General features: G+C 32.6%; 1 protein-coding gene across 1 annotated transcript; it reads right to left on the bottom strand.

Moving 5' to 3' along the window:
* Positions 1-392: 392 nt before the first annotated feature.
* On the bottom strand, positions 393-1,181 carry LOC111392322 (monothiol glutaredoxin-S2-like). Its single transcript, XM_023017637.1, has one exon. It carries the CDS (start codon positions 1,060-1,062, stop codon positions 754-756), a length of 309 nt encoding a protein of 102 aa, XP_022873405.1. The 5' UTR covers positions 1,063-1,181; the 3' UTR covers positions 393-753.
* Positions 1,182-20,499: the final 19,318 nt, after the last annotated feature.

The following is a 20,499-nucleotide window of genomic DNA, read 5'->3' as shown; positions in this document are numbered from 1 at the left end:
AATTCCGACCGTCTGGTGTTTAGACCTCATAAATCATAAATGTTAGGTTTCTTGTTAGAACTTGATATAAATTATGCCCTTATTAGGGGGATTAAGGGCAGATTTTTAGTAGATTTTTATAGAAATTAGTGAAATGTGTAGTTGAAAAGTTGTGCGATTGTGCAACCTAATTAAAATTAATTGTTGACTTTGACTTAAATTAACATTAAAATTTTAATCAGTACCAAACAAGAGCTATAACTTTTGAGATTTGACAGAATTAAAGAAAAGAGACAATCTTCATAAAATTTTGTGTTTGGCTTGATATGAACTCTCGACTCAAAAGTACCAAAAAAAAAAATTTGTTCGAGAGAAAGATACTCTAACAAATACGTTTAAGAAGAGAGACATTCTTACTTGTGACCACGCCGTTATCTTCCTACTTGTTAGATTGAAGATTGAACGTACTCAACATGCCGAACGGGTTCTATTAAAATTGCGAATAAAAAATTTAATTACTCAAACATGAAGTTTATTACTAATCAAAAGCATAAGCAGCTTCACCAAAAAAAGCTCCTCAACAAGTACACATAGTAATTCACTAGTTAGTATTGTTAGATAAAACTGCATGCCCTCTCACTTTCTCTCAAAAACTTCCCTCTAATCCGACTTCTTATTACTACCATTAAATTAATGCAAAAAAAATGCATTAATTAATTATCATTAGTGCCGGATAAATTTTATTTTTTATTTTTTTAAAAGGTGCAATAATCTTTAAACCCATAAGGCACCAGCTTCTATGAGCTTTGGCTTCAATAATCTTTTGAGATGAAGACTCATAACTTCATTAGCTCCCCCAATAAATTTGCCACCGATAAACACGGCCGGGACGGTGGGGTTGTTGCCAAGCCTCGACATAGCCGCCTCGATTTCCCGGCCTCTCGGGATCTCATCCAGCTCGTAAACCGCCGGGTTTACGCCAAAATCGCAGATGAGAGACTTAATGGTGTGGCTCATGCAACAAGAACTCTTGCTGAAGATCACCACTGGCTTTTCTGACACAATATTTCTCACCCTATCCATTGATGCAACAAGGCTTGAAGGGTTTCTGATAAAACAGAAGCTGTAAGGATTGCTAGGAGAGTACTTTGGTTTTGCTGTGAGGAAAATGGAAGCTGCATGAGAACATTTATATAGAATTTTTTGTGGTGAAAGTGGCGTGGGGTGTTTTTTCTCCTACAAAGGAAATGATAACAATATATTGGAAGGAAGAATAATGTTGATGGAATTAACGTTGTTGGGGATTAAAAATAGATTTTTAGTTGATTCTGATAAAAGTTAATGAAATATGTAATTGAAGTTGTGAAATCAATAAATTATGTGGTTAAAATTTATTGTTAATTTTGACTTAAATTAAAATCTATATTTTAATCCTTATCAAATGGTGAGTGGATGTTTTTTAGATAAGATATTTTGATTTTCTTTTTTTGTTTGGTTGTAAAATTTGATGTTTGATTTGACACTGATTGATGTGTAGTACCACAAAATTTGCACGATAACGAATCTCGGCATACGGGAATTGTTATATGGAGAAAGCCACTTGTAAACATTACCATGTTGGAATGCGAAAACGAATTTAATCAAAAATTAAATTTTTTTTTAATTCAATAAGTAAGATTGTCTAGATATTCACGTGTATGTTATAACAAAATTAAAAAATTCGAATTCTACCTAAGTTCAATAATCAACCTTGAATTAACTCTGATCCGCGAACTTCTGTCTCCTTTAATTAAAAGTATCCTGGTGCTTCAAACATTCAAACCTTTTATGGTATTCTCCAACGTAAAGACTACACCGGTGTGTGGGCACCTTCTTTCAATTAATCAAGAAACTAATTCTTGAATTTTGGACAACAAGAAAATAATACGTTTTCTCTCTCTTTTTCTCTCTACAAATTTGAATCTTATGAAATTATGAATGTTGTAGTATTTTTCTGTTCTTTTTATCTCTAATTATAGAGAAAAAAAATGATACAATTCTAGTACAATTATAATTTCACATTCAAACAAGAGTTCTAATTAAAACCTAAGTAGAAGTTCTAATTTAAGTTCAATTCTAATTAGTTTACATTTAATTGTACGTGTAGTTCTAGAACTTTAATTACAAATACAATTAAGTTTATAAATTTCATAGTAATTACAGTCAAGTACAAAACTTCATTGTAATTACAATTAAGCCCAAAACTATTATAATTACCGTAATTAAGTTCCAATACTTTATGGAACTACCACGGGGACCTAATCGGATATATATTTTCCAAGCTCCAATAATTAGATCCTGTCTAGTCGACCATAGACCACCTAATCTAATTATTAGTATTTGTTTTTTTCACTAAAGGCAAAAGACTTCACTCTTGGAATATATAAGATCACAGAAACTAATAAATCTGTAATACTTTCCTCTGACATACCGTATATGTATTTTACTCCCTTTGAGATCCGATAATTAGGTATAAGCATAAATGACCGTTTCCTTCCTTTATCTCACTAACTTAAATTTCATTTTCTTCAACGATCCTATGAACAAAACACAGATGTCGAAGTTTAGCCGTCGCTAAACATTGAGCTCAGATTTTAACCGTTCAACAGAAAATACTTAAGTAGTCAATCTACCCATTTTTAGGGTGATGGTTCCCGACACGAATTCATATTCTCTACTCCGCTCATTCTCAAGTTCCCAACTCATCAAGATATTTGACCAATCAAATTGATCACGCACATTGATGAATTAAAGTACAATTAAAATCGTGGAAAGATATACATAATCCTGTCAAAGGATTCAGATGAAATATACAGCGGTCAAGTAGAATTTAATTCTCCGTACGATCATACTATAGAATTAAATTCGACACGTGATCCGTTCAATACACTCCAAATGCACTAGTGTCATATTTAACTATTTTTGTGATAAGGACAAATCACAAACACAAACCGTGAATTGATCAACACTACAACCTTCCAATATAAGGTGTCAATCCTTATATATTTATTTATAATCAAAATACAAGTTGTTTCACACCGTACTTTTCAACGCAAGTACCCAACTCATAATATCACAAGTGATCATAGGCATTTTAATTCTGCATACTCAATAATTAATAAATGCAATAAATAAAGTAAACATAATTTTATTCAATATAAAAAATTATTGTTATTTTTATACTAGATGGGCATACAACCCAACAATACATTCTCCTTACGTGTTCAGGGGGTACACATGAATAAAATAATTGTGGGTACCTCATTGTGAGGGGCTGTACCGAGCAAAATTGTTGTTACATAAGCGTCCTTTGAAGGGCTTCGATTTAATCTATGATTAAAGTGATTATAAGATAAAATAATTATTTAGATAAGTGAATTTAATCTACAATTATTTATAAACGGTTAAATATACATAGATTAAAACGAATGTTTGATAAATAAATAGTACTTTTGAATTTCGTGTAGTATGTGAACAAAAAACAATTTGGCTGATTATAAACCATTTATAAATTTTTCCAAACAAGGGCTTAATCTTTTGCTCCTATTGAGTTGTATTTAACGTGATTTTGAGCCACCAATAAGTTTATTAGTTTGTTAATCCAAAGAAGAAAACAAAGTTGGCTTACCTAAGACCATTTTCCTCAAAAACTTAACTAGGTGTTTTGTCTTAAAGGCTATATAATGTGACCCTTCGAAGAGGATAATAGTTCAAATTGCGACTGTCGACTTTCTTAAGGCGATTGTTTCCCAAAAATTAATTTGATCGATTGTTAATTGACTGGTTGTAGATTCAAATCTATTGAAAAGGAAGTTTGATCGCTTTTTAAACACCTTCTTCAATTTTGATTTTTTTTAACCATATTTTGGATAATTTAAGATAATTAAGAAGATTAAAATGTGATCCATGTAACTTAATTTGTGACGTATCTGTCTAGGAAGAATATTTTGAGTTGGAGAAGAAGTTGGATTTATCCAATTGGGACATCCTTCTTTTTCCATGTTAAGATTCGTGGCATCTAGTTCGAAAAAGAAAATAGAAAGCCACAAACAAGAATAGGATAGAATTTCGTAATCAAATGGCTAAGACGTGATAATACTTCTAATATTACAAAATCGTCTATATGTTTTATAGTCAATTCAAGACTTGGATAAAGGAGAATTTTTGTAATAATTGACTACTAATATGAAACATTGTCATGTCTTAAGATCAAGGACATTTAATTGGATTAATTGGGTTTTTTTTTTTTTTTGCTGTTAAATTATGGAGCTTAATTATTGTCATTGTACGAAATCAATATGCATTTAATTTCAATTTTATCCTAATTTATCTTATAAATAGAAAGCCGTCATTAAAGTTTTGTGTTATCATCATAAAATAGAGATGTTAGAAAATATATGATTTGCAATTTACTCTTGTAAACTTCTTTTCATCATAACAAATTAATATAGTGACAAAAGATGACATATAAATCTTACATGTTCCGCGAATTGATTTCTATCCATGAAATATATGATCTGTTCGGTAGTGATTATAAAAATTGATTTCTTGACTATTAGAGAGAAAATGAGTTCTATTTGTGAGAGAAGAAGTAAAAAATAACAGCTGAAATAGTGAAATAACGGTTAAAAAATTAATTTTTTGGAATAGTTATTAATTATGATTTTTAATTTTCAACATTTGTTTCGTCATATCATTATATATTGACAAGTTAGACACAACATCATTTATAAATATTTTTCTCTTAATTAATTAGATGGTCAAGTATTTTTTTCATTTCCTAAAGAAAAAGTTAACGTCATTTTAAGTGCTTACGTTTGAAGAATTTTTCAAATGTCATATATTAATGAGGTCCCCTTTCTAACGTTATCCTATTCGGCGTTTGCTGTCACATATAATTGAGGGACGTGCGGGTTAAAATTAATAACTAATAGTGAGAGAGACGTGAGTTAAAGTTAAAATAATTTACTAAAATCATAAAAATATTTTATTATAGATATATTAACCTATAAATAATCACTAGTTATATACGCTTTCATAATAATATCAGTTCAAAAAATTTTGAGAAATTGAGTTCTTGTATAATTCTCATTATTTCAATATATATATATATATTAGTTATATACGCTTTCATAATAATATCAGTTCAAAAAATTTTGAGAAATTGAGTTCTTGTATAATTCTCATTATTTCAATATATATATATATATTAGTTATATACGCTTTCATAATAATATCAGTTCAAAAAATTTTGAGAAATTGAGTTCTTGTATAATTCTCATTATTTCAATATATATATATATATTAGTTATATACGCTTTCATAATAATATCAGTTCAAAAAATTTTGAGAAATTGAGTTCTTGTATAATTCTCATTATTTCAATATATATATATATATATATATATATATATATATTTTTTTTTTTTTAACCACACAATTTTCAATAAAATAATATTACATTCAAATCTAAAAATTTTCTGTATTTTTTAACCGCACATTCCTCATCAATCTATTATTTCAAAATGTATTTTATTTGAAAAACGGGAATCAAACAGGCCAAATAACGTACAGGGAATCACATTCTCCCACACATTAGAATCACACACTATTGGTGCTTCCCTTCTAAAATGGTGATGTGATGATGTAGATTTTACTATGGTAAAGCAAGCAAAAAAAACTGATGATATAGTTCCTTCTTTTCTCTATTTGACTTTTCATTATGGATTAAATGGTGAGAGAGGGGAAATGGCGAAAAGGAATTTGGGATTAACTTCTCATTCTTCACTATAATCATTTGGATTTTGGGTTGCTTATTGTCTTGTTAGGTTGGTAATTGATTAATGAAGCTAATTGGACATATGAGATTGAGCAAGTAAAATAGATTATTTAAAATATATTTCTTTTTGAAAGTAAGATAGTTTAAGATTAAAAAATAAATAAATTTTATTTTCAATAATATGTTAAATTAAAAAAATATTCGTATTATAGTTTTTTTTTTTACTCTTCTTTTCATAAATATTGTGCCATTTAACTTAACATAATAAAAATAATTTTAAGTTTTAAAATTAATAAGATATTTTAAACATATAATTATACATATATGTATATAGTAATAAATAAATAAATTTGGTGCCCCTTTAATGTTGAGACCTTGTGCGGTCGCTTAACTTGCACACTCTCGGAGTCGCCTCAGATTCAAAGGAATACTAATATGTAAAAAAAAATATAAATTACTATATTACCCTTTTTAAAATTGTTAAAAATTTGATCGTCATTTTTCTGGTTAACTAATGAACATATAGATGGAAATCGTCCATATGTCCTTCCGTCACTCAAGAGCGAAAGGTTTGAAACTGCAATTGCAACAAATGTAAGTTAAGAAAAAAATTACAACAAGTTGAAAAATATGTGACCACGATTGCAATTATCCCTAATTCACGTCGTCCATCCACAGAAGATTTTAGTTTTTGAAGTTCAAGAGTTTTGTGAGGAAGACGCGAGAGAAAGAAACTAATAATTCATTAGGTGTCAAATGTTGTATACTCGACCAAGAGTCGATTTTTAAGCGAGAACAAGTATTTTTGTCAAAATTAAAAGATGTCATTGCTTTCACAATCGTCTAAATGAAATGGCCTTGTAAAGACTAAAGGTATTTCCCAAAAAATCAAAGCCATACTAGTATGGAGAAATCTCAAAATTGAAAAGCCAGTTTCTTCTCCTTTTTTCAGGCTTTTCGTCACCCATTGAAATTCTTGGCCATGCATGGTGTCTATCGCAACAAAAGAGAAATTTTGGGTACTAAAAGGCACTGAACTAAAGTCGGGGAGCAAGTGCCCATAACTGGCCTGCTCCTAAACTATCTCAAAGACCAGTTTTGTAGGGTTTCTAGACCACTGGACGACTGACCTTACTTATCCACGTACGCATCAATATCACAAGCGCCACTTATGAGTTTTGGGATTCGATTCCACTGAGAATAATAATCCAAACTCTTAAATTGAAGAATATATCAAATTCTATCGTTAGTAACTTAGTACACGTAGTTTCCCTATGTAGAGATTTCAATGATCCTCTACCTCGACTTGTGTATGGGGCATCCGCAACCCTAATAAGAGAATGATCAAAAAGTTTCTCGAAATTTTAAATCTCTCTTTCAATGGTGAGAAATAGTGTGAGAAGGGAGCAAGATCAAGACTAGACACTGAAGGGGGGTGTATTCAATTGAGATTTTTAAAGACTTTAATAGACTTTTTTTAAGTGATAATTTTTATGAATTTCGTGAATCTTTTATAAATTTAAATGAAATTAGAGAGTCTCAACTGAATACACCATGTTTTTTAGAGAGTTTCAAAAAGTCTCAATTGAGTGCTCCTAAACTTTTTAAATCCCAAACAGTTATTGAAAGTTTCAATTGAATACACCCAAAGAGAGTGCTAAGCATTTAGATCTATTCGACCTATGTGGGTTATACCCAAGCTACAAAAGAATAAATGAAGATTTGTTAGTGCATTGCTCAATTTTTGGGTTTTGATTGAGTTAAACTAATTTTATACTAAAAGGGGCAGAGATGCAAACCCATTTACCTTTTTATATGTAAAATGAATTAGGATTTGTTTTTTCTTTTACGTATTATCCCAGTGCAAATTTCCTTGGCTCTGGATTTTGACTCCGCCTTTGTAATTCACTTCGATTTTTAATTTCCCGCAATCTAATGATCAGTGCATGATTGAGTTGGCAATCGATGATCCAAAAATATTCAACAATATTTTGTTGAGATATGTAACCAAAAGTATTAGAACTTTATTGTAATAAAATAAGTTGTTTGATTGTTACTTAATAAATAAGAGGGTTATTTTCTGAAAAGGAATTGCATTATTTTGAGCACGTGTATAAGTGCCTTTGATTAACGAGTGAAATACAAAATACGATCGTTAGAATAGAACATACTATTTTATATGTTGATCAAAAAATTTATTAAGGTTGTCACTTTAATCTTGATCAAAAAATTTATTAAGGTTGTCACTTTAATCTGTCAAGGCTATTATATTTTTACTCTACCAACACGGGTATGTGGCTTATCTTGACCATTGCAAGAGCATATCAAGATTAACAACATTAGTACATTTTGTTATTCGGGGTATATGGGACACAATCATTTTGTATAAAAATAATTCTAATACATTATCCCTCTTGAGAAAATTAAATTCCACTTTGACTGCTTTGTTAATTATCTTTATAATCTTTTATATGCATATCGTGTTTCTATTCATGAACTCTACAGTCTTTGATATGTCAATGAGTGAGATCTAATTATCGAAACAAATACCCCGGTACATTTGAAACTGAAAATAAGCAAAGTAGTAAATGATAAATCACGTAAGAAATTAGTCATCACTTAAGTATTTTCTTGGAATCAATTTTAATCTAAGCTCAGTACTTGACGACAATGAAGTGTTACTGGGTTTTGATTGTCAGGTAACTGTTGAATAAATTTGTGTCTTGAGTGAAAAAATAATTAGTAGAGGTAAAATGTCAATTTAGTCCAACAATAATTATTTGATGTCTGGCAGGGTAATGAATCAAGATAGCAAATCAACCTGATGTAATTACATAGAAATAAAATAAAATTGCTTATAAGATTTTATATATATCAAGACACCTTTACAGAATAAGTCCAAACTAATAATCACTATAGGAAATATCACCTTTAACAACCAAATAAATGGTCATAGAATGTACATTTTTGGTTGTTGATCACATTCAACGACCAAAATCAATTGGTCGCTCATTGGTCGGCAAAGAGGTGTCGGCAATTGTATTTAACGACTAAAAATATATTTGGTCGTCAAAAGTATTGTTTCAACAACTAAACAAATGGTCGTAAAAAATTTGCATTGACAACAATTTCTTTTTTAACAACCACTTGTTTGGTTGTTGTATCAACTATTTTTGTTGTTATAATACAATGAAAGTAACCAAATTTTAGTAACCTTTCATTTCAACAACCAAAATAATAGTCGTTAAAAATTAATATTAACAACCAATTAATTTATTTCAACAACTACTTGATGTGTCGTTTTATTATTTTTATCAATAAAAAATCATTGACAGAATTAAAATTTAGTTGCCTTTCTTTTCAACAATAAAAAAAGAGGTTGTAAAAAAAATTATATTAACAATCAAAATATTAAAACAATGAGAAAGTTGATTATCAACAACAACACTAATGGTTCCATAACTTCCACATATTCACATCATATCAATTCTTACCCACAATCATAAACAATTTTGAAAGTAAAAGAAAGCAATTATAAATAACATTAATAAGAACTAAAATTTTCTTGAACATTCAATCAATTAAAATATCCCAACATCAACTTCAACTATAATGTTAATATCAAATATCATAATTTAAATATGATATTACATTTGGTTCAGTCACGGGTGTTCTCAACCTAAAAACAAGCAAATGTAGATTTTTGAATAAGGGTGTTCCCCGATGATTGTATTGAAAAAGGGTGTTCGTCGATTTTTAAAATCCTCCATATTTGTTGCTTTTGGGTTCATCATCTTCATAGAGTGCTAGAACTTGCAATGGGTTGTGGGTTTGTTTGTGCCAATGGTGGTTGTGGTGGTGACGATATGGTGGGGTGGTGGGGATCGCGACGCCCACACTGTGGGGTTGGATTTTAGATTGGGATGAGGTGGATGGTTGTTGGGAAGAAGAAGATCATTTTATAAATATGTGATTTTAATTATTTCATTTATTAATATGTGATTGACAAAAATGTCCTTATTTAAATTGATCAAAATATTCAATTTTTTCATTTCAGTTCAACTAACGGTCAAATCCATCCATTTGGCCCCATGTGCTAATTTTTCAAAGGTTTGGGATCGCTGATAGCACAAACTGAAGGTTAAGAAAAAGTTTGAAAAAAAAAAAAAAAAAATCAAAGGTTTGGGACTGCAACTGTAATTGTCCCAATTTTAAAATTTGACATTTTCTATAAAATTGACATGCATATTTCATTAATTTTCTGTCTAATCTAAAAGAATAATGTTATTTGTAGTAACTCACTATCGTAATCGTTATACGTAGCATAAATGTGACGATTAATAATTTGATGTATGAGGCAAGAAAAAATTACCACATTAATATATTAAATCACAAACTGTCATATAGAATGTCACATAGGATGATTATCGTAGTGAGCGATTATGAATGATATTACTCAATCTAAAATCAATCTAGACCAAAGGAATATGCTATTTGTATATAATGCGGTGTCCTTTCTCTCACATAGAGGGGGATCCACTTTGAATAAATTATATTTTATTCGAAGTGATCCCCCTCTATATGTAGGGGTGTACACTGTTATGAACATCCTGATGTACGTATAGCATATTCCTGAGACCAAATCCTACTAAGTTTAGTTAATAATCTAAAGTACTGATTATAAACCAAATATATTATTACTTTAATATTATTAAAAATAAATTATAATTCATTGAACACTTTCATATAGAATTAATTCACAGTCAAGCGAGAAATCTTGATTCGACTAGATAATACCGATAATTTTTGTTTTCTTTTAAAATTAATTTAAGAAAATAACATAGATTCCAATTTTTAAACTCAAATCGTCGCGGTTGCTGCATTGACATATCAGTAGGTAGCCTGAACGAAGTAAGGAAAAAGCCATGTGTTCAGGGCTTTTACTCATAGGGGTTTTATAGAGCCCTCACATGGATCGGCCTCGATGTAATAAAAAATGAAAAAAAAAAAAAAAAAACCGATCCCACCCCATGTGATATTGAGGAAATGGTGGCAGATAACCACCAAAAAGAGACAGTTTCCAAAATGGCCGTTGGCTACTGTTTTAAAAAAAAAATTTGAAAAATCTGTAAAACCCTAAAAACAATGAAAATTCAATATTGCCCCTAATAAATCACTCTTAAACCGATGTTTGTAGAAAGAGGTGAAGAAATAGTAAGGAAATCGACGACTTTTTCTTGGAAAGAGACCGACCGGCCACCATTAGAGGTGAAGAAGGTAAGTTTTGTTTATTTTCCCCCCATTAATCTTTAAACCTGGATGTTGAAGATTTATTTTGTTGAAAATCGTGGTAGAAATCTTTGCAGATTATATAAAATTACTAGAAATGACATTTTTTTTAGGTTTTTTGGGCCGTAGATCGTCGAAATGGCGATCTCCGACACCTAGAATGATTACACAGCCGAGGACAAGAGGCCCAGACGACCCTGTGCCATCTGTTTCGTGTATTCCATAAATAATTTAAATACACAAAAATAAATAATAATTTAATTATTACTTAAATGATAATAATTTAATTATTATCTAAATGATAAATGAAAAATGTAAATAATGAATAAATGTTAATATTCAAAATATGTAATTAAAATTTAACTGAAATAAATTTCTAGCATTTAAAATAATTAATTAAATATTTACGTTTACTTGTTCAATAAATAATTTAAATAATAAATCAATATAAGTAATTAAATCAAATAATTTAAATGAACAATTGAAACAAATAAATGAAAAATAATTGGAATAAATAATTAAAATGCAGAAAAACAAATAAGGAACATTTAAATAATAATTAAATGATTATTTAAATGATAAATGAAAAATATAAATAATGAATAAATGTTAAAATCATAATATGTAATTAGAATTTAATTGAAATAAATTTTTAACATTTAAAATAAATAATTAAATATTTACGGTTACTTGTTCAATAAATAATTTAAATAATCTATCAATATAAATAATTAAATCAAAAAATTTAAATGAACAATTGAAAAAAATAAATAAATAACATTTAAATAAAAATAATCAAAGTAAGTAATTAAAATGTAGATAAACAATTGAAATAAATATCTAACATTTAAAATAAATAATTAAATATTCATTTAATAATTAAAATAAATATCGAATAAACAACTAAAGAAAAATATAACAAATAATTCCATATTTACGTTTAAATGTTCAATAAATAATTTAAAGAAAATAATTAAATAAACAAATAAAATAAATAATTAAAATTAAGCATTCAATAAACAATTAAAATAAATGTTAAATAAACAAATAAACAATTGAAATAAATAATTTAGATAAACAATTGAAATAGATAATAGATATTTAAATAAAAATAAACAATTTAAATAACTAAGAAATATAAATATTCAAAATAATTTATTTAAATAAGTAATTAAATATAAATAATCAAATTTAATTAAATAAAGAATTGAAATAAATTTCTAACACGGATTAAAATAAACTATGAAATAAATAATTTTACAAAAATTAGTTTTTCGCTTTTTATAATTTGTTGTCTAATTTTTAATTCATTTTTTGTATTATCTGTTATTTTGTGCATATTTACTTACAATTCGGTTAGTTGGATTTTGTGACGTTATGTTTCAAATGTTCTAACATTTGAAATTTTGTAGGATGGATTACCATTTGGACATTGCGTTAAGACAGGTTCCTGGCAAAATTACGTCGAACTATAATTTTGCCAGCTTCACAGCAGTGTTGGATTTATTAGAGGAGGAGCACACAGAGATATTACGTCGATCCTACCTATGACCCCCGTATTCGTTGCGCTCTGTACAGTTTTATGGACAATTGATCGATTCATTACTATGTCGGCTGCTTAAGCCAGTTGACGAAGATGCCCTCCACTTTGATCTTGGGGGCAATGTTGCTACATTTTTCATATTCGAGTTTGCCCTCATCACTGGATTGAAATGTACGGGCGAAAACACAGCGACGGCCAGTATTCCGACAGACAATAGGCTGTTGAATGATTATTTTAATGGGCACACAATAGTGACACTGGCGCAGTTAGGAGATGCATTCAGGAGACGTGACCAGATGTCCAACAAGTTGAAGTTGAAGATGATATTTATACTCGAGAGCGTACTGAGGTGTCATCACATGAAGACGTCGATTGACATTTTTCATTTGCAAGTTGTTGATGATATCGATACGTTCAACAGCTATTCATGGGGGCAGAGACGTTTTGTCGATACTTTACGCGTCTTTAGAAGGAGACATTCGATGCCTAGGGGAGATAGGTCGGAATGTAAAAGTACGATGTATATGGCATGCCTTAGCTTTGCAAGTAAATGTTTAACATAATGAGTTATCTATTTTTTTTATTAAATTTTATATATAATAATCGTAATTGCTCTAGATATGGGTCTACATCCTGGCTGGTCAGTATGTGAGGAGAGAGAATACATGCATCCTTTGGATGCACCACTGGCGAGCACAATACAAGGCCATTGCAAACCAGTTATCGACTATTCTCAACGATCCTGAGGTACGTATTATATATTTGCGCTTTTTGTTGTATGTCATTTTTGAAATCTCGATACGTGGTCACTAATTCGATGAAATGTCAATATATCAGCTTGATGTCCTCACTGAGCTGACACCATCAATCGAGAAGGAGGATCAGATTATATCCGTGAGTTGTTGACTGATCGTTCTGCTTGAGAGAGGCCTGAGTCCATTGTCGATCGGGACACGGTATGTTAATTAAATATAATATGTTAATTATAGTTATAATTTTTTAATTAAGTTATTTATTTGTAATGTTTATTTTTTTAGCAGCACCATCGATTATCACCTCCGCCGAGTGTCACATTCCCCGAAGATATCGCTTCCGCCAAGGGTGTCACATTCCCCTCCGCCGAGAGTGTCACATTCCCCGAGGATGTCGCCTTCGTCGAGGGTGTCACCTCCTCCAAGAGTGTCACCTCCCTACATGAGATCACCGCCTCCTGCATCCGGACACCTCCCATGTGAATCTGCTGCACGTAGTCAGGGTGCTTCCATCGATGATATGTTTCGACTTATGATGGAGATCAGAGGCGACGTAGTTGACTTACGAGGTGAAGTAGCTGACTTACGACGTGATGTCGGGATGGTACAGGAGACCATTATGCTGAGGTCGTAGCGATACGGAGCGACATATTAGGCCTGTGTGGGACTGGCGAGTATCAAGATGAAGGGGTGGTGGAGGGACAGGCGGCTATCAGAACGGACGGGGTGACGGAGGGAGAAGCAGCTATCATGATGGAGGGACCTGTGATTATCAGGAACGAGGAGGTCAGATGGGGTATGTTGACTCGTTGTGGCCATCGGATGATGCATTAGCTTCATATCTCGGTGGTCCGATGGAGATGAAGGATCAGGCTCCAATGGAGACGGAGGCGGAGGGAGTACCTAAGGTGGAGAAGGTACCAGAGGAGGTCATGAGAGTGTCGGAGGAGGAGGTCGGGTGTCAGGGGAGGAGAGGTTACCAGAGGCGGAGGTCGGGAGGGTGCCGGAGGAGGAAAGGGTATCCGAGGCGAAGGTTGGGAGGGTGTCGGAGGAGGAAGTCGTGAGTGTATCGGAGGAGAAGGGGGTATCCGAGGCGGAGGTCGTGAGGGTATCGAACAAAGAGGGGGTACCTGAGACGGAGGTCGGGAGGGGGCCGGAGGAGGAAAGGGTATCCGAGGCGAAGGTTGGGAGGGTGTCGGAGGAGGAAGTCGTGAGTGTATCGGAGGAGAAGGGGGTATCCGAGGCGGAGGTCGTGAGGGTATCGAACAAAGAGGGGGTACCTGAGACGGAGGTCGGGAGGGTGCCGGAGGAGAAGGTCGTGAGGGTATCGGAGGAGAAGGGAGTAACCGAGGCAGAGAGGGTACCATCTTAGACGTCAGACTCGCTGGACGTAGTTTTTGTATCAGAGAGGACGAAGGAGATGGTCTCGATGGTAGGTGAGGAAGTACTGGAGATCGGAAGGGTATCGTGTGCTGTTGACGTGCCGAAGCTGGTGGTCGGCAAGAGGCTGAGGACTCCATCACAGTACGTCATTTCTCCGTTTATCGCGGAGACGAAGAGGAGGAGGTTCGTCGATGGCACGCACCCAAATATATTTAGGGAGGTGGACCACGCTAAGTGGAAAGCGTTCGAGACGGAGTGGAGAGCAATTACGACTGAGTAAGTATTGTACTATTTGTTAAGGATTAGTACATTATGCAGACGCTGACACATCTATATTTTTATTTAACAATTTCTTTTCTTATTTTTTCAGAGCTAGCCGCATGATTGCTCATAAGACGATCTCGGACGCTTACAAGTAGTTTTACGACATCACCACTTCGGAGGCTTGGCTCGCCGACGATGTAATTGAAGTAGTAATATTTTTATTTATTACGTATACATATTTTTGAGTTTTGAATTTATGAAATTAAATAACTCATTTTTTAATTGGTGTTTCCTGATACAGTACATTGACTTCATCACGAATTTGCTACGAGATCGAGCTGAAAGAAATCCAAGATCGTTCAACATTCTTGGCCGACTCATATTGAACATGGAGTTCATATGTGCCGTTGACATTAAGTACTAGACGTTCCAAGCTATGGGTAGCGAGTACACGGTGCCTACGTACATGATGGAGTGGGTCGTAGAGACGTGGTCGAGTGTTAGGAGAGAACCATGGGAGGGTTGTACGTATTTGTACATACCGATATATGTGAATTATCACTACATTACAGTGGAAACTGTATTCGCCAACTCGACTATGTATGTGTATGACTCCGATCATTCATACCTGACATAACGTCAGCTCGAGCAAAATCTGGATTCGATGTCTGTGATCGTTCCCATGCTAGCTAGACGAGCGAACATTACTATGCAGGACAGATTAGCCACCGTGCGGGACACGACGACGGCGAGACAGTAAATATCATAAGTGTTTGTTATTTTATTTTTTGAATTTACAACTTACGTTCTAGTTAGACGATGATGCGCTAATACAATATTTTGTAATTGTATGGGTGATTGCAGCATGTTCGCCATCAAATACATAGAATTTTTTAGTGTAGCATAGAAGATTGATGCAATCAACCAGGCATGGATACAAAATTGGAAAATAAATTAGTTTGTGATTTATTTGTTTTTAATGGTGATACGTAATTATTGGAGCCGTGTTTTTTAAAAATAATTGAACATATTGTAACGTTTAAGTATTGTATATTTCATTCATTCATTCATTTGTAATTACGAAATAATTGTAAAATGTATATTATTTTTTTAATATTTAATTTTTATTTTGTAATTTATGTGTTTATTTAAATGTTTCATAACATATTTGTAATATTTGAGTATATTATGGAGAACACACTGTGTTTTAAAAAAATTCAAATACTATAAAACTAATTAATGAAATACTGAAATAAAAAAATAAATCTAATAATTAACATAAATAATTAATATTAAGAATATGTATAAATAATTAATATCAATGTTATAAATAATATTACATAAACTTCAATTATACATATGTTACGTTGTCATGCAGAGGGATCTGATTTATACAAAATCTTCTGGTATGTCCTGTTGCACTACACCTGCCGCACTTATGAGACCGGAGAATTTCTCCGGTCAACGATATTCTACACGTACGTGTATGTCCAGGAGTACGTGGACTAACTGCTGGTAGCAACAAATTATTCAATAAGAGAATGTGATCAGGAACTTCCCACTCGACGTCATTCAGTACAGGAAATATGGTTTCGACATATGCTGCTCTCCAAGAACCAGTCATGTAATAAGCACTGCATAAGGTGTGTGGCGGAATTCCTCTATACATAGTCACCGCTACTGTATGTGTACACGGAAAACTCACCAACTAAAATTGTCTATACGTCCACGTGTTATCATTCAAGTTGACGATGTATTCGAAATTACGCGCATATCTCGCGGAGAAGCGAAACTAATCTAGTGGTTCTACATATACTTTTCTCGTCACCTCTAGAGTCTTGAAGAGTTTATCTTCCTGAGCCGGGGTTAGCACACTTGTGCAACTTTGTGATTCCTTACGATGATCATGAAACCACTGTTGCAGCTTATCACTAATGTTCTCAAGTATTGCGAGAATTGGTAACTCTCGATCCTTCTTGAATAAGGCATTGAGCGACTCCACATTGTTCGACGTCATCATGTTGTATCGACGTCCTGAAAAATGTGATCGTTCCCAATGTTCGATCCCATCTCTATCAGATACTCTCATGCATCATAGGATTTACTTTCTATTTTGACCATAAACTTTTCAAACTCTTGAAAACTGTAAGGCGCTACAGCTCTCCTAAACAACGTAACGATACCCTTGACTCGATAATTGGTCTTCATATCTCCTTGTATATGGTACATACAATAACCATGATGCACTTCGGGGAAGACTTCCGCGATACCGTTAATTATTGACTGTCCTCGGTCGGTTACGAATGCAAGGTTCTTGATATCCCCAATTATTTCCCTCAACTTCGGGAAAAATCAACGCATTGCAAGATCATTTTCTCCGTTGACTTTGCCCAATGCAAGAGGGTAAATTTGAATGTTAGTATTTTGACATGTTGCAATAATCAACTTGTCCATATATCTCGCCTTAAGGATTGTACCGTCGACTAGGATTAGGGGTCGCATTGCGTTTCAAAATCCTCGAACGCATTATCCAAGGGCCATGAAGAAATACTTGAAGCGATTTTCGTTATCCTTCTCAATAAAAAAATCGATCCAATATTAATTCTTCTATTATTATAGCAAAACCCGACCAATTTAAATAAACAATAATCATAATTTAAATAATTAAATAAACAATATTAAATAAACTGCAATTGATTTAAATAATTAATTACACATTAAATAAAAAATCGATAAATAATTAAATAAACAATTAAAATTAATGATTGAATTAAATAATTAGCTAGACATTAAGTAAACAATTGATTAAATAGTTAATTAAACAATTGAAATGAATAATTAACTTTTGAAATAAATATTACATAAACATCTAAACAAAGAAATACATGACCAATTTAGCATAACTCTCTTCGGTCAAACCCATCAAGTCCTCAAACACGCATTCTTTGGCCTTCCAAACCTTCTGATAGCTCATAACCACCCCGTATTCTCGATGAACGTTATTAATAATGTCTAAAGGTCTATAAATTGTTCGTGGATCCTAAAACTTGTGCATCACTTATTGACCAATAAACCATGATCGGGCTTGCCTGTAATCATTTCGATGAATACCAACTTCGCAAGTATGTTCCCGTGCATACTTATGAACTACAAAGAACTCATTCTTGTCCATTTTCGTTGCTCGCAAATGCCAAAGGCAACTGTCGTCAACACAGACAATTGTGTAAGTCGACTTGTTTTATTTCTTCACTTTAAACTCAAAATTGTGTTTCAAAGCAATCCGATGAACAACTTCCTACAAATCTTTTTTCGTGTCAAACAGTTGCTCGACATACAAATTTTCATCATCGGGGACTACACGCGAACAATTAGAGGACCGTGCACTCGGTCCAGCCTGTGAGCTCTCACTCGACTCATGTCTCAGACGGGATAAATCAATGAAATTCTCATTTGTAAAGTCATTATTTCTTTCGTTGTCTTGAACTACCGAACAAATTTTGTGTATAACAGTAAGATCATGGTGAGGAACAACTGTCTCTGGAATAACCACAACATCATCACGCACTATGTCCACTATGTCCCAAAACTCATTCACATTACGATCCCCTCCATCGAAATCTTCGTGTTTACTCTCGGGGACACTCTTCTTCATCAAAGTTACGCAAATAAAAATCGCACGTTTCTGGTTCAGTTCAATTAAAACATTCAATTCAGCTTCTAAGGTGGAATTGAAATGGATGTATGCTCGCCCACCAATTCTATGTCGTACTCAGAGGGATCGACTTTCGGCAAGTTTTGTATCTCGTTGTACATTTTTGCATATGATGTACTTGATGTTATCACAATTGCAGTACAATCATGTCTTTCACTCGTCCATTTCTACACCCATCGACTTATCTATTTTGTTGATTTTTTCTGAACAGATGAATTTTTTTCCTCGTTTTTGCTAAAAAAATTATATATCTGTTTAAAACTATAATAATTTATTTTTCTAAAATTAGACTTTGAAATAAAATTTAAAGATTCAAACAATGTATTAATTTAACTAAAATAAAATTAAAAATTTGTATTTATACTTACCAATTTCGAGTGCCGGCTGTGAGTAATATTTTTTTGTCGAGATTTTGATAATTTTGTGAGATTTCAATGTTTAAAAAGATGGAAGAGGAAATTTTTTTGGATCTGTGTTGGAGAATTTGATAAGAAAAATGATTTCCTTTTGAAATTTAAGTGGAAGTGCTTGAATTTATTAATTTTTTAAATAGAATATTATTATCTTTTGAACAAATGATATATTTTTGTAATTAGAAAACATAATAAGGATAAATGATAAATTTTTTTTTTTATCAATGTCACAGAGTGTTCTTTTGATTAGATCCTTTTGAAATGTAACCCATGTGATATCCCTGTAAGGGATCTGCTGGAGCCCACGAAGTAAAGATCATCATCTCCACCTCAACCCGCCGTCTACACGCCCCAGTTCCGTGAAATTACGAAATCACCCCCATCTTAAACCCAGAATTCCACCTGCCAAGGCAATAAGCCGCCGGCAAAAGTCTCATAAACCGGGGTAACTTCGGAATTTCAGTCTCTCTCCGGTTTAAAAAGTTGGAATTCACCATAGTCATAAGAGGCAACAAGCTCATCTTGTACGAATTCACCATAGCCGTAAAAGGTCGAGCCTTTGTGATCCGTCGTCGTTTTGCCCCTTCTCATCCCCGAAAATCTGCGTCTTTTTACGATCACCGGAATTCATCAAATTTGAAGAATTGAATTAACTTACAGACCTTTTAAGGAGGTTAATTTTGTACTTTTTTTGCGCTAAATTTGTTCTGTAATTAATCAAGGGGTTAACTTGTCTTGAGAGTTTAAGTTGTTATTATTTATTTATTTATTTTTAAAATTTTTGGCAGAGTATGGAAAGAAGGGGGTGGATGATTGTGGCAATTATCATATGCGCACTTTCCTTTTCATCTGGTAGAGGTAATATTCCTTCTTTCTGAAGAAAATTTGGAATTCGGCTTGATAATTTATGGAGCATGTGGATTTTGATTAATCTTAGTGAATGGCACTAACTAGAGGTTGGGAGATATTAATTCTGAAATTGAGCTCAATTACTATATGACAAAGGGGTTCGACTGAATAATTGGTGGCATTGGTGTTTGTTTTGATTCTCTGGATAGAATTAGCCCTATCTTCCTTTTAATCAGCTAGCTAATAAACAATATATAGATTCTCTGAAGCTTCAGTGGTCGAATTCAATTCACATATGGGATAGGGAACCTGCCTTCTAGCTCTCGTAAAAGTCCTTTCAGGACATTCTTTAAAATATTTATTTATATGGCTGCTTTACTGACTTCCAGTATCTTTTTTGGGGGGAAAATTATTAATTGCTGCCAAAATTTTTGTGTTTGTTTTGGTTGCAGAACTTAAGGTAAAGGTGAATAATCTTGAATTTTGAGATATAATTT

Source organism: Olea europaea, unplaced genomic scaffold, assembly GCF_002742605.1.
Source record: "Olea europaea var. sylvestris unplaced genomic scaffold, O_europaea_v1 scaffold920, whole genome shotgun sequence".
NCBI classification, from domain to species: Eukaryota; Viridiplantae; Streptophyta; class Magnoliopsida; order Lamiales; family Oleaceae; genus Olea; species Olea europaea.
This window is presented reverse-complemented; position numbering and strand designations above follow the sequence as displayed.